Source organism: Oppia nitens, unplaced genomic scaffold (genome assembly GCF_028296485.1).
Source record: "Oppia nitens isolate AA-2021 unplaced genomic scaffold, nextdenovo-longstitch-racon4-pilon3 scaffold7_pilon_pilon_pilon, whole genome shotgun sequence".
Taxonomy (NCBI): domain Eukaryota; kingdom Metazoa; phylum Arthropoda; class Arachnida; order Sarcoptiformes; family Oppiidae; genus Oppia; species Oppia nitens.
In genome coordinates this window covers 1724983-1740594 of record NW_026533251.1, presented here as the reverse complement: position 1 = coordinate 1740594, position 15612 = coordinate 1724983, and the positions used below count along the sequence as shown (strand labels likewise).

Here is a 15612-nt window from a genome sequence, read left to right as displayed (position 1 = left end):
TTATAATATAAATTACAAATAGATTTTTATTTTGTGTTTGACTTAAATATTAATATATAATTTATAAAAATATAGTTAGTTTTCCTGTCTCTATTATTAATTCACCCTGTATAAAATTGCATCTTTATCTTTGTAAAAGTTTCAATGTTAATACAATAAAAATATATTGATATATTTGAATAACTTTTCAACATATTTGGAAAAAATATTTTCATTTACTAATAAATGTAATCTAATGTAATAGTTAAGCAAATAGTAAAAAATGGCAAAACCTGTTGACCAAACCAAACATTTAGCCGATATAGTGGGTGAATGGGGTAAATGGCAGTTTCAATTGGTCAGTTATGTTTTTATGTTGACAGCCGTCTCAGCATTTATTAATATTGGTTATAGTTTTCATGCAAAAACTGTAGACTACTGGTGTCACGATGTGCCTCATAATTATACAGTAATATAATCAAAATAAATAAATAGTTTTTTTATATTTATGTCTTTTTTGTTTTTAAAATATATAACTATTTTATTTCAGAATATAACAGAAGAAATGAAATGCCATTCATTTGTTAATCCGACTGAACGGTGCACTCAATGGCATTATAATAGGACTCAGTTTTATAAGTCAATAATTATTGAAGTAAACATACAGTTAATATTTTTATTAGCAAATTATTTTTATTAAATTGATAATTAAAAAATAGTTTGATTTAGTGTGCGATCGTTCATATTATGCATCGCTAACACAATCAATGTTTATGATGGGATATGTAATCGCGGGTATCATAGTATCCTATTGTAGTGATAAATATGGCCGCAAACCGGTTGCATTGATTTGCTATACAATTGAGGTGTTGGGTCTTATTTCGTGTACATTTTCATACAATATTTATCAGTATATGATTTCCCGTATGTTTGTTGGTTTAGCACATTCAGGAGGCGGTTGGAGTATATTTACCATTTGTGAGTATTGTTACAAATTGTTGTTTTGTTTATTTAATTAAAATACTAAAAATAATTATTTAAATAGTACTTGAATGTTGTGGTCCTAAACATCGATCAGATATAGTATTGCTTACGGGTATCGGTTGGGTAGTGGGTTATATGATTTTACCGGGTATTGCATACCTAATACAAGACTTTCGTTATTTGACATTCATATCAACCATTCCCATGATGTTAATGTTAGTATGGCTTTACTTTATGCATGAATCGCCGCGTTGGCAGTTAGCTAACGGACAGTTGGATAAAGCAGAGGTTAATATTGCAAAGGCATTGAAAATGAATAGAAAAAGTACTGATAATCTACGGCAACAAATCAATCAAATAGCAGATACTATACGAAAATCGGTATTAATTGTTGTTATTTTATAATTATTTTTATTAATTAAAATTAATATTATCATAAAATAGGAATCTAAAAATGGTGGCAAACGTATTAATTTGTTAGATTTGTTTAAAACTCCAAATATACGCAAATATACATTTATATTATGGTACCAAAACATGGTTAATGCACTAATTTATTATGGACTAAGTTTTAATATGGTTGACTTTGGCGGCAATTTCTATATAACTTTTTTATTGTCAGGACTGGTAGAGTTACCGTCACAGCTATTGACACCACTTTTATTAAGATTTATTGGTCGCCGAAAACTGTTTGCATTATTTATGCTAATAGTATCGGTCTCTTGTATTGCTGTAATACCAGCGACCAGTTCATGGCTTAAAGTATTACTGGCTTTAATAAGCAAGTTTGCCATTAGTACCTCATGGAGTATTGTTGCCATTCATGGCAATGAAATCTATCCCACAGTTATTAGAGTTACCGGTAATGGTGTCGCATCAGTAGTCACACGAATCGGATCTATTAGTGCACCGTTTATGGGGAATCTGGTAATAATATTTCTATAGTAAAACATATTAAATAATTTATAAAATATTTTTTATTTAATTAAAATTAGACACTGAAAACTAGTTTGGCATTTGTTATGATAATTTATGCCATACTCAGTACTGTCGGCGCTATACTCGGCTTGTATTTACCGGAAACTAAAGACAGAGAAGTGCCCGACACTATAGAAGACGCAGAAAATTTGGGCAAAACTATCTCAAAACACACTAAAAATAATATTACATAATATTATAATTGTTTAGATTATAGGTTTTTTGAGATTATTATTATTAGTATTAGTTAATAAAGTAATATGATATATAATGTAATCAATAAAGTCAATTATAAAAAATGGTCTAATTAAATGTTAATTGTTTACATTTACTGTCAATATGTCAATAATTTATCAATTTATATAAACAATATAATGTAAAATCATAAATTAGAGTTGATTGATTTTAATATATATATATTTAAAAATTATATAATAAATATAAATTCATGATTACTTAATGAATAAAATTGTAGATTATTAAACAAAATTAATTTCATGTGAAATTTGTATTTTAAATTTTAATTTTTAATTTATACAAGAATTATGGTGTCAACTGAAAGTGATCCAAAACATTTGGCCGATTTGGTGGGTCAATGGGGTCGCTGGCAGTTTCAATTGGCTGCTTATATATTTTTATATGAATCTGTTTCTGCATATATCAGTATGGGTTATAATTTTCACGCCATGAATGTCGACTACTGGTGCGCTGATGTTCCCGCAAATGAAATCAATAAAGTATTTCATATAATTATATATTTGTAGAATAAATATTTTATAATTTTTTTAATCATTATTTTAAGAACATAACTAATGATATTACCTGTAATTCATATACAAATCCCAATGAGAGTTGTACTCAATGGCAATACAATAAAACTCAATTTTATAAATCAATTATCACTGAAGTAAGCGAGAAATTTATTTTTTATTTTAATTAATATTAATTAAAAAAAATATTAAAATGAAGTTTGATTTGGTATGCGATCGTCAATACTTTGCATCTCTCACACAATCAATGTTTATGTTTGGATACGTGGGTTCGGGACTAATACTATCTCATTATTCCGATATTTATGGCCGAAGACCAATACTATGGTTGTGCTATATATTAGAATTATTGGCATTGATTTCGTGTGCCTTTTCATATAATATATATCAATATATGATATCCCGTTTGATCGTTGGTTTGGGTCACGCGGGAGGACTTTCTATTGTCTATGCAATATGTAATACATTAAACCAATTAAAGTTTTAAAAATATTTTTTAATTTTTAACTAATATTTTTAGTATTAGAAAGCTGTGGTCCCAAATATCGGTCAGACGCTATACTATTGTGTTATATCGGTTGGGTATTAGGTTATGTACTTTTGCCTGGATTTGCATATTTATTGCAGGATTTTCGTTATATGACAATTACATCAATACTACTGTTGCTATTAATTTTAATTTGGTTTTACTTTCTATACGAGTCTCCGCGCTGGCAGTTAGCTAATGGACAGTTAGATAAAGCAGAGATTACTATACAAAAAGCAATGAAAACTAATGGCAAAAATGACAAAAATTTAAGACAAAAAATCAATCAAATTGCTAATCATATACGGGAATCGGTATTATTTTTAAAATATTTTATTTGCTTTTTTATTATTACTTCATTATTAAATTATAGGAGTCAAATAATAATAGCAAAAATCTAAATATAATTGATATATTGAAAGTTGCATTATTACGCAAATATACATTTATAATATGGTATTCGTCTATCACTAACTCTTTAATATACTTTGGATTCAGTTATAATATGGCCGACTTTGGCGGCAATTTTTACATATCTTTCCTATTGTCAGGACTGGTAGAGTTGCCGTCACAGTTAGTGACACCACTTTTATTAAGATTTATTGGTCGTCGAAAACTTAGCGCAATGTTTATGATATTAGTAACCATTTCTTGTATTGCTGTTATTCCGGCCAAAAGTTCATTTCTTAAGATAGTTTTAGCACTGATAGGAAAGTTTGCCATAACTGCCGGATGGTCTGTTCAGGCACTTATGTGTACTGAAATATATCCAACAGTTGTGAGAAATACAGGTTCTGGAGCTTCACAAGTGATTGGACAGATCGGATCAATTAGTTCACCTTTTATCGGAAATCTGGTAAGCATTGAATATTGTGATTAAAATTATAATTTTATTTAAAATTAAAAATAATTTTTTTATGCTTTAAATAGATAATAAAAACGAGCCTATCATTTGTAATGGTTGTTTATGCTGTCCTCAGTACACTCAGTGYTGTACTCACTCTTTATTTACCCGAAACTAAAGATAACGAAATACCCGACACTTTAGAAGATGTAGAAAAATTAGGCACTTCTATGAAAAAATAAATTGTTATTAATATTAAAATAATAATAAAATAGTAATAGTTATCTTAAAAGTAATTATTACATATATAATTTTTATATCTTTAAATGTTAATTATTATTTATTTTTAAAATTTTAGTCAAAATAAAATAAATATTAAACAATTAAGAATACTTATTAACAATATTTAAGAATTAGTTGAGTTTAAATATTTAAAAAAAATAATTAGTATGTAAGATATACAGCATTTTTTTATTTTACAAAAATTAAAAGTTGCATAACTACCCTTAGCCGGTGGCCGATTAAAATTAATTTTTATATTTAAGTAGTTTAATATCTATAGTTTTATATAGTATCAGTTATTTTTATGGATAAATCAGTTAAGGTGATAACACTGGACATCAATGGTCACCCGTTTAACTCACACGCATACCAATGCTTTTAGCATTACATATACAATACATATAGCATTACTTTTAACACTTTAATACTACATATGCATAGCAATGCTTTTAACACATATTTAATTTTATTGTTTAATTTTACTATATATACATATACTGTATACATACACATTACTTACATTACAAATATAACTAACCTTTATATCAATTATCCTTTATATCAGTACATCAAATATATCCTAATGTATAACCATTTATATTATTTTATTATATTAATGCATTTATTTTATTTTAAGTCTAATTTTAATTTTATCGGCTTTTATTGCCATATATTGTATTGCATATAATATATGCAAACTCATGTTAATTAAACATAGTGTCCACTAATATATGTCACTTTATATATATATAGTTAGTTATTGAAGTCACGCACTTCAGTGTTGAGAAAGTGGTCCTAAAGCACACATCAATTGTCACTACACTTATGTTAACTCTTCACTCATTTAATCAGTTAATAATAATTTAATGTATTTTAATTTTAATGAATTTATAAATAAAGTTATTTTAAATATCATCAAAACACGACTGCAATTATTTTATTAAAACCTAATCTTTTACAAGTATTACATTAATATTCATCTAAATATAACAATATTTAAATAAACATTTATAACAGAATAACTTAAAAATGATTTATTTATTTATAAAAAAAAATATGTTATAATTAAAATAATATTTTAAGACAATTAATATATTGTAATAATAATAAATTATAATTATTTAATCATTCTTACTTGTATTTTAGTCAGATTTACTTTTAATTTTTATAAGTTTAATTAAAAATTTATGAATTTAAGAAAATATTCTAAAATTTAAGAAAATTATTGACGATATTTTCCTGCTTTTCTGGGAATTTCATCCCATTTTCTCTTAACCCATCCTTGATTTTGAAATTGTGAAAAATAGTTTTTCAAAAATGCAATATAATATATTCAATAATAAAAGTAAATCCCTACTCTATACACCCCAAAAATTTTCCATATTTTTTCTTTTTCATTTTTCTTTTGAAAATTTATATAAAACATTGTTTTTTAATATAAGAAAAAATTATAATTTCTCATTTTATTTGTGCTTGTTTGTATGTGCAATTTAATTTTATAGTCTAATTTTAATTACTGATACAGTATGCAATATACAGTATAACCAGTTTACAGTTAAATATTTTATTAAAAAGATATTGTATTTATACATATAATTTAAAATTAATTTTTTATAATATATAAATTACATGTACAATATTGTATATATACGTTTTTAATTAAAATAGTTAGATATCTAATAATTAATCATTTTAATTTGTAATTAATTTAGAAATACCAATAAATTAACTTATATTATATTTATTTACATTAATTTAATTCATAATAAAACTATTAAACTGAAAGTAACATTAAATATGATTTTTATTAGATTATTAAATTAGGTGTAATTTTATCGTTAAATATCTATTTGTCTCGGTTATAGTCACAAAATATAAACTTATACCTTAAATGTCAATATTTCGACACATTTTAAATTAAATTTTTAATGTTATTAAACTACTATATTTGTACATTAACTAAAAATACTTTACTTATTTACTTTTGATTATTGCTTAACAGCATTTAAAATATATCACAACTATGTAATGGTATTATGTATTTCTAAATATATTATAGATTAGATTTATTATTAGTGGGTCAATATTAATAGATTATAATTATTAAAGTATATACAGTAATTTTTTTATTTTATGATATTTATTTAAAAAATTAATTACAACTTATTAAATAATTTACAGATATAACAACTAAATATATAATAACATAAAAAAATATATTAAAATAATACAATGTATGATAAATTACAATAATATCTTACGTCTTATATATTTAGCAAATAGATTATAAAAAATATAATTATACATTAATAGATTGTGGTAATTGATCAAGGTAACCAGATGATTCAAATGCATTTCTATCGGCTAATTTTGAATAAGTATTATAATTATTATATTTATTATTGAGTACATTTTTTTGATTGTAATTATAATTTTTAATCATAGAGTTGGTCCCATTATTTATAACACTGTCGTAAGTATAAAAATCTTTATTATTATTATTATTATCAATATTTTGTTTAGTATTGCTATTACTTGTTATCAAATTTGATTTACTTGAAAATTTGCTATCGTTTCGGTCGATATCATGATTAAAATCAAAAGGAAATTCTAGATTGTGATGAAAACGGTGTCCACCCATTAGTCTTGTCGGTCGATGCCTTGTAAAGGTTGGTCTGGCATTGAAATGTCGGTTCATTGTCGGTCGTCTCCTATTCCTCGGCTGATTCTTAGAAAATCCCTGATTAGGTCTAAAGGTATTCCAATTGCGGACTTCGCCGATAGTTTTGTGCACTAAATTATTGCCAGTTATATCGTTAGTATTCATCATATCTTTGTCATTAATGCCATGGATTTCACTACTACTGGCGACCAGACGTTTACCGAGCGGTCGGTCGGTATAAAGAGATAAATCGACATTTTTGAACACATCTTTTAGCATTTTTTCCAAATCTTCAAACTCTTTGATCGCACTTTTCTGAGATTTTGGCTGTACTTTAACTTCAACTTTGTTTTCAACAATTTCTTTGTCTCTATCGTCGACATTGTCGTCATCATAATAGTCAGTGTTTGATAATAAATCATTGTTTGATTTTGTGTAATAAACTTGTTTGACCTCTTCTTCATCATTGGAAGTGATATCAGTATCTGTTTCTAATTCAGATGGAAGAGCGTCTTCTTCACTATAATGAGCCACAACATAGTCTTTGTCCACTCCTTTACTCTTCATTTTTTGACGCTTTCGTGACTTACGTTTGTCAGTAATTTCTTCAAATCTATTCTTAGACTTATCACTACACGGTTTGTCCTTAACATCTGACGCTGACATCAATTGATCGACTTTCGGATTAGTCTTATATTTGCGTTGAAAATCTTTAGCAATTTTGTCATTTAATTCTTGTATTATAGCTAACTGTTCCTGAGTTGTAAACACTGGTATATTTCTGGTGGCCGCCACTCGCTGTGACTTTTGTAACGGCGCTGATGGCGATGGAGATGCAAGTGGTGGTCGATAAGCATTATTTGGATGGTTAGGTCTGTGATTAGGAAGAGGTATTGGTGGACCTCCGAGTACGCCAATAGCGTCAGGAGGTCGAGAAAATAAATGTGGAGGTCTGGGAGGTTGTCTCATATGCCCTCTAAAAGGTAATTCATGTACGATGTCATCATAAGTAGGACTATAAGTAGGACTTAGTGCACGAAATATTGATCGAAATGCAAAACATTGATATCGTTTATCATTCAATAATATTATTATTAACACTTCAATAAAAATAAAAATTTTAGTAAGTATTTTCATGATTTATATGGTCCCACAATATTTTATAATTAAAAAAGTTTTTCAGTTTTGCAATAATAATGCAAAACTATAGGCACTTCTCATTGCACACAAATCTTTTCAACTAAAAACAGTTTTTGGGTTTACTTTACACTAAAAAACTCATTTCTTCTATTAAAAAGTGTAATTTAAATGATTAAAAGTGTTTTTAACTTTTGTGAACAAAAATAATAATAGAAATGTTTTTAAATTACAATTTAATTGCTAGATTTTTATTTGTTGATAAAAAAAGAAATATCACTTTTTTAAAAATAGATACCAATATTGTGTAAAAAGTTGATGATAATGGCATTGTAACAAACAAACAAAATTGTGTATTTAATAAGTTATTATTGGTTTCATATAAAAACAGGTATATACCCTATGATGAGGTTATGTTAACTAAATAGTTGCTTATCATCACTGGTATTGAACAACCAAATTAAGTTACACATGATTTCACAAAATTTATTATAGATATGATAGGCATTGTACCACTACTAACACATATCATATGTATTAGTATAGTATAGTATAATATAATACTGTATGATATATGGTAAATATATGATACATTTCATGCATAACATCAATAGCTTCTTTATATACATTAATTACTGCAATAGTTTAAATATTAATTGTATCATCAATTGGTTTTATGTATATATTTGTGAATATAGTTTACACTCTAATTGTTTTCGTGTGTAAAAAATATGAATAATTATCTAAATATTTGTGTACTGCACTACCATTTTGCATAGTATTCAATATATCGTAGATATGCTACAAAATATGTCTTAAAAATTTTCAAATTGCCATTCAATTTAATAGTTTATCTTTTTTATTTTGATATAATTATCATTTAGACTTTATAAATTAGTTTATTTTTACAAAAGTTTATTTTAAATTATTGATTAAATTTGATGCTTCATTGATAAACAAATAAAATTTCTGATTATTATTTTTATAGTTTTTGGTACATAACATGGTTATACAATACTAGTACTATAATATGATATATTTTAAAGAGTGATAATGAAAAATACATTTTAGAATAGTCTTAAAAAGTTAACTGAATTTTTTTTTTATTAAATAACAATTATTTTTTAGCTTTAAATAAACAATTTTTAAGGTTTTTAAAACTGAAATGAATACAACACGTAGTAATGATTATATAACAGTTAACTAACCATAAATGTTATTAAAATTAAAGTATAACTAATATTTTATTTATATTATAATTATTGATTTATAGTTATAAGTTATAACAATAATTTTCAAAACACATTTTAGTAGACTATTGTTTATTTCTTTGTTAATTTATTATTATAAAATAATTTTATTAATTTATAAGTTACTAAAATTTTAAAATTTAAAGTCTATTTGTTAAGTTGTCATTAAAATACTATTAAAATCAATAAAAAAAATTATATGACTAAATTATAATAAATTATGATAAACATATTGATAAACTATGGTTAACTATATTTAAAGTTTTAAGATTTATAATTAGAAACATTAAATATTATAAAATTAACTATTATAAATATAGTGATTTATTAAAGTGACAAAATTAGGCATAATTTGCATATTTATCATAATTAAAAAATCATCAAGGTCAATATCGTACATTTATGTTATTTTAACAATTACTAAATTATTAACTATTAGATAAATGCTGAGTAAAATTATAAAAATATAACGTTAAATGTAATAATTAGTTGGTGTGAAAAAAATACTTTCTTATTGTCAAAAATTAATTACATATAAAATACAAAATTGTTCTTAAAAATAGAAAATGTTTTTTAATTATAAGTGTAGTAATATATGGGAATGGGATCAAAGCACACATACACACGATTGATAACCTTTTATTATATAAAAAACTACATGTAATATACTGTACAGTACTGTATATAGAAATTTTTAAAAATTAATATATATATTATTAACATTTATTAATATAAATTATATTACTTGTTTATATTTATAAAGATAAATAAAATATTTGATTTAAAATAAATAAAAATTTAATTTATTAAATATTGATAAAATTAAAAATTATTTATATATTTAATATCTTTTTATTAATGCTACTATTTTTTTTATTAAATTTTATAGTCTAAAATATTTAAAGTTGCTGAATAATATTTTTTATCTTTAAAAATAATTAGTAATAATTTATAAAACATAAAATATTATATCAGAATTTTGTAAATTTAATGTATACTTATATAAAAAGATAAGTATAAATAAAACTAAATGACTTACAAAATAATTTTAAAAATAATGACTTTAATGATAGTCTAATTATTAGACTTTAGTTTAACCAATAATGAGTTTATTATATGTTTGAGAAGTTTACTCAAAATTTAACGGTTAATGACACATATCTGTGTTTTTACAAAAAGTTATTACCTATTTGACAATATTATAATTATTATTGTAATACCGGTATGCAAAAAATATCTTCAATAAATTATTGATTATAATGTTTATAGTATACAATATTTAGTTTGTTATATTTTACTATTGAATATTTTGACAAAATTAACATCAGATAATTGAAACAAACAAATTATGGCAAATCTTTGACATCTTTTCCTAATGTTTTTGTCTGTACGATAGTGTCGGGTAATTCAATATCTTTTGTTTCGGGCAATAGAAAGGTCAACAAAGCTGCAGATAATGAGGTAATTATATAGATAACCATAACTACTGATAAATGTGTTGCCTCTGCCTATAGAGTAGAAAAATTCAAAATAATATAAATAACATTAATTATATAATTAATTATTAAAAAAAACAATTTACCAGATCTTTCATGAATGGGGCAGTGATTGGACCAACTCTTGAAATAAACGATATGAGTCCTTGTCCTCTACTTCGTAGTAAAGTAGGAAAAATTTCACTACAATGCATACCATATACTGTCCAACCACTGGTCACACCGGCCTTTCCTATCAATGCAAACATGACTTTCAAAACAGTGTGATTACCAGCAAAAGTGACGCCCAATGAAGCAATGGCCACAATAATGACATACGAAGCGAACAATGGATTTCGTCGGATATATTTCATTGTAAGTATAGTGAGGACATTGATTGGCAACTCTACCAGTCCTGACAACATAAATGTTATATAAAAATTTCCGCCAAAATGATCCATATTTAGACTAAATCCGTAATAAATAAATGCCAAAACAGTGCCAATATATATGTTAATTATTGTATATCGTCTTAATTTACTTGTTTTAAACAAATCAATTACTGATACTTTTTGTTTGATTTCATTTTCAGTTTTTAGCTGTTATTATAAGTGCAAAAACACAATTGAAATCATAAATTATATGATTAAACTTTAAAAACTTACTTTATCTAAATGTTGTGATAATTCAATGAGTTGTTGTTTCAAATGTTCATCACTTTTGCCGTTCAATTTCAATATCTTTCTCATAGTTGTCTCTGCTTTATCTAACTGTCCACTTGTGATTAGCCAACGGGGAGATTCGTCAATGAAATACCACCAAACTATTAATAGTGTGGTCCACACAACGGCACCAAAATTCATTAGACGAAAGTCTTGTAACCAATAGGCATAGACTGGTACTAAAACATAACCGACAACCCAACCCAATCCCAATAATATACTTATATCCGATCTATGTTTAGGTGTTAAATATTCAAGTACTGAGAAATAAAAATATATTGTTATTAATATTATAACACATTTTGATTGTTAATTCAGCACAAATCTAACCAATGGTGCCAATAGCTCCTCTTCCAGCAGATCCTAATCCCACAAAAAATCGGGATATTGCGTATTGAACCATATTTACTGATAGACCGCACGATAACAATCCCAATGCCTCTATAATAATAGCGATTAATATAATTGGTTTTCTGCCATATCTGTCCATTAGGTCAGCCAATACTAATCCATTTACTATATATGATATATAATACGATGCTTGAGTTATTGAAGCCACGTTTGAATTATCGCACACTAAATTAAACTGGATTTTCATAAATATAAATACATTTTAATAATATTTAATATTTTTGTTAAATTTTTTACATTATTGTAACAAACATTTAAAACTTACTTCAGTAACGAGTGATCTCTTGAATTGTGTCCTATCGTATTGCCATTCAGTACACGACTCGTTTGGATTTATAAATTGATTGCATTTCATTGATTGTGTTTTATTCTGTTATATAATATTGTAATTATTATACAACTTATTAGTTAATAATAAAATGATATAAACTTTATAGTTAAATAGTAAAGATATAAATTATTTTAAAAATTATATTTACCGGATAATCAATTGGCATATCATTACACCAAAATTGATTTTTATATGAGTGAAATGTATAACTCATATTACTGATGGCATTCATAGCGTGAATGACAAACCCAAAAATAAATACATTTGTTTGCCATTTACCCCATTGACCGATGATATCGGACACATGAGTCTTTGATTCATTAAAATTTTCCATTATTTTTAGTGTAACATAATATTAGTAATATATGACAATTATTTATTGAAGATCAAAACCGCCAATTAATTTTTAATTTATTTAATTGCTTATTATATACTATAAACAATCGTATCTATCAAATCTAATTAATCAATATTTATCAAAAAGTACTTTGAGTGCTGTTTCCCTATTAAGTAGTAATTTATTTATACACTAAATATAATAATAGTATATCTGTATTTTTATGTATTTTAATATTTTAAGTAAAGTATTTCAATTGATTAAATTAATTAAATGTTTATATTTTTATTAATTTTATTAATCACTTACTTATGATATATTAATGTCTATTATATGAATTACTAATACATTTATTTTGATAAAATTTATATAAAATATTAATATAATTATAGATTAAAATAATTGGTAATTATGCTTTAAATTATGTTTTTATAAATTTTCTAATATTTCTTTATTTAATTTTTCTTTAAATTTTAAAATGATTTAATATAATAATATATTATTTAAGAGATTAATTAAAATTTAAACAAATAATATTACAGTAAATATATAAATAAATATAATATTAAATTTTTTGGTCGAGTAGTCCATTATCATCGGTTGTGTCGTTAACAGCGTACGGCTTATCTGTTTCCAAATACTCGACGTCAGCCAAAGTGTCCGGCAATTCCTTACCTTTAGTTTCGGGCAATAATAGAGACAGAAATGCACTAATCATTGAAATAGTCGCATAAAATATCATAACAAAAGTAAGACTATATTTCGATGCCTAAAAACAGAGAAACAAATAATATAATATTTATTTTAAACTTCATATTTATTTTTATACCAATCCTCCCATAAATGGTGATACAGTTGATCCTAGTCTTGCCATGGCTTGTGATGAACCCGAAGCACAGTTACGCATTAGCGTCGGATAGAGCTCAGGTACGTACACTTCAACGACCCACCAGACAGTGCCGACAGCAAACTTACCGATCAATGCAAACGTGACTTTAAGTACTGTTGATGTCGATGGGATGACAGCTAATGAGGCCAATGATATAATGACGAGAAAACCAAAAAATGATTTTTTACGACCAAAATAACGAATTGTGAAAATTGATATAATAGATGAGGGAAACTCAACAACACCTATAAAAATCATTGGTCTTAACATATAATTTATTTTAATATTAAGGCCTAATTCACAGACCTCCCAATAGAAAAGATAAGTAAACATTTCCACCAAAATCAGCCATATTTAGACTGAATCCATAATAGACTAAACCGATTACAAGCCATGATATGCAAAATATCAGTGAATACTTGCGAAGATTTGGTGTGCGAACCAAATCAAAGGATGTAAATGACTTCTCTTTTTGTCGATTCTGACCATATATTTCATTAGATTTATAATCAAAGATATATATATATATATATATAAATAATACTGATATCATACCAGATGTATATGTGTCTTAAGTTCGGTAAATTTTTCTTCAAAGTTGTCGGTATTCAACCCGTTTTGTTCACAAATACCGCGCAAAACCCGTTTGGCTTTTTCCGTGCGACCGGTGGTTATGAGCCAACGCGGCGACTCATTTAAAAAGAAAAGCCAACAAACCATACAAACAAGTGGACAGACTATTGCCCAATGCATGTATCGGAAATCACGCACATAATAGGCCACAATAGGTATTAAACAGTATCCAACTAACCATCCCATACCTGATGACAGGTATATATCTGATCGATGTTTTGGACCCAAATTCTCCATCACTAAAATTATAATAAAAAATAGTATTTCAAATTATTTTATTATTTATATTATCTTATAAATTTAATTTTATAATTTATAGAAATTACTTTTTACTAAATGTATTAATAAAATATTTGACTCAATAATATTATAACTAAATATAATTTTAGAATAATATAACAAACACAATAAACTGTTTTTTTTTCAATATTAGATATAAAATAATCATTTAGTTGTATTAAAATACTGTAAAACAATATTAATAACATACATGTTGTACACATACAACCACTACGACCACAGCCGCCAATACCGGCAAATAAGCGGAAAATTATGTATTGATATACATTCACAGATAAGGCACATGCAATCAATGCAATTATCTCTATGAGAAAGTATATATAACAAAGTGGTCGGCGACCATATCTATCGGGAAGTGATGACAATATTAGACCCGATACCACATATCCCAACATATAAAATGATTGTGTAAGTGATGCTAAGTTTGACCGATCGCATACTAAATTAAACTATAATTACAATAATAATAAATAAAGAACATTACCTTAATATTAATATTTAATATATTTGTATTTATAAAGTAGATTTAAATAATTATAATATATAAATTTATACAGTATATATATATATATATATATATATATAGTGTTGATTTACATATAAAATATAGTATAATAATAATAGACGATTAAAAAGCTGACCTCAGATATGATTGATTTATCAAATTCCTGTGAATTAAACTTCCATTGAGTGCACACTTGACTGGTATTTATAAATTGATTGCATTTCATATCAATAGTTTTATTCTAATAATTAAAATTTATTACATATAATATCACTATTGAAATGTGCGGTCAAATAATTACCTCATAATCTATGGGCACATCATTGCACCAAAACTCCGGCTGATAAGCAAAGAAACTGAATCCCAGGTCATTGTAAGCCAATATAGTCATCAAAATAAAGACATAAATCATGAGATTTCTCTGCCAAACACCCCATTCGCCGATTATATCCGATATGTCTTTTGTCTTAAACTTTTCCTCTTCGGTTAATTCACTCATTATTCAAATGTTTACACAACTTATTTGTGTAACAATAAAATTAGTTATAAATTTCAAACACAGCGCCACAAACACTTAAGTTAACAAAAAAACTATAT

General features: G+C 25.4%; 2 protein-coding genes across 2 annotated transcripts; one reads left to right on the top strand and one right to left on the bottom strand.

Moving 5' to 3' along the window:
- The first annotated feature begins 254 nt into the window (after positions 1 to 254).
- On the top strand, positions 255 to 4323 carry LOC128963505 (solute carrier family 22 member 3-like). Its single transcript, XM_054310019.1, has 12 exons — positions 255 to 448; positions 530 to 634; positions 699 to 957; positions 1025 to 1344; positions 1408 to 1890; positions 1959 to 2104; positions 2483 to 2678; positions 2744 to 2848; positions 2911 to 3169; positions 3232 to 3442; positions 3736 to 4093; positions 4168 to 4323. The coding sequence occupies exons 1-12, from the start codon at positions 263 to 265 to the stop codon at positions 4321 to 4323; spliced, it is 2784 nt and encodes a 927-aa protein (XP_054165994.1). The 5' UTR covers positions 255 to 262.
- Positions 4324 to 10758: 6435 nt separating this feature from the next.
- LOC128963504 (organic cation transporter protein-like) lies at positions 10759 to 15612 on the bottom strand. The gene is made up of 12 exons (XM_054310018.1): positions 15317 to 15612; positions 15152 to 15256; positions 14701 to 14959; positions 14133 to 14449; positions 13884 to 14058; positions 13518 to 13822; positions 13263 to 13457; positions 12500 to 12661; positions 11940 to 12195; positions 11553 to 11869; positions 10995 to 11486; positions 10759 to 10920 (listed from the first exon to the last, which is right to left on the bottom strand). Exons 1-12 carry the CDS (start codon positions 15512 to 15514, stop codon positions 10759 to 10761), a joined length of 2943 nt encoding a protein of 980 aa, XP_054165993.1. The 5' UTR covers positions 15515 to 15612.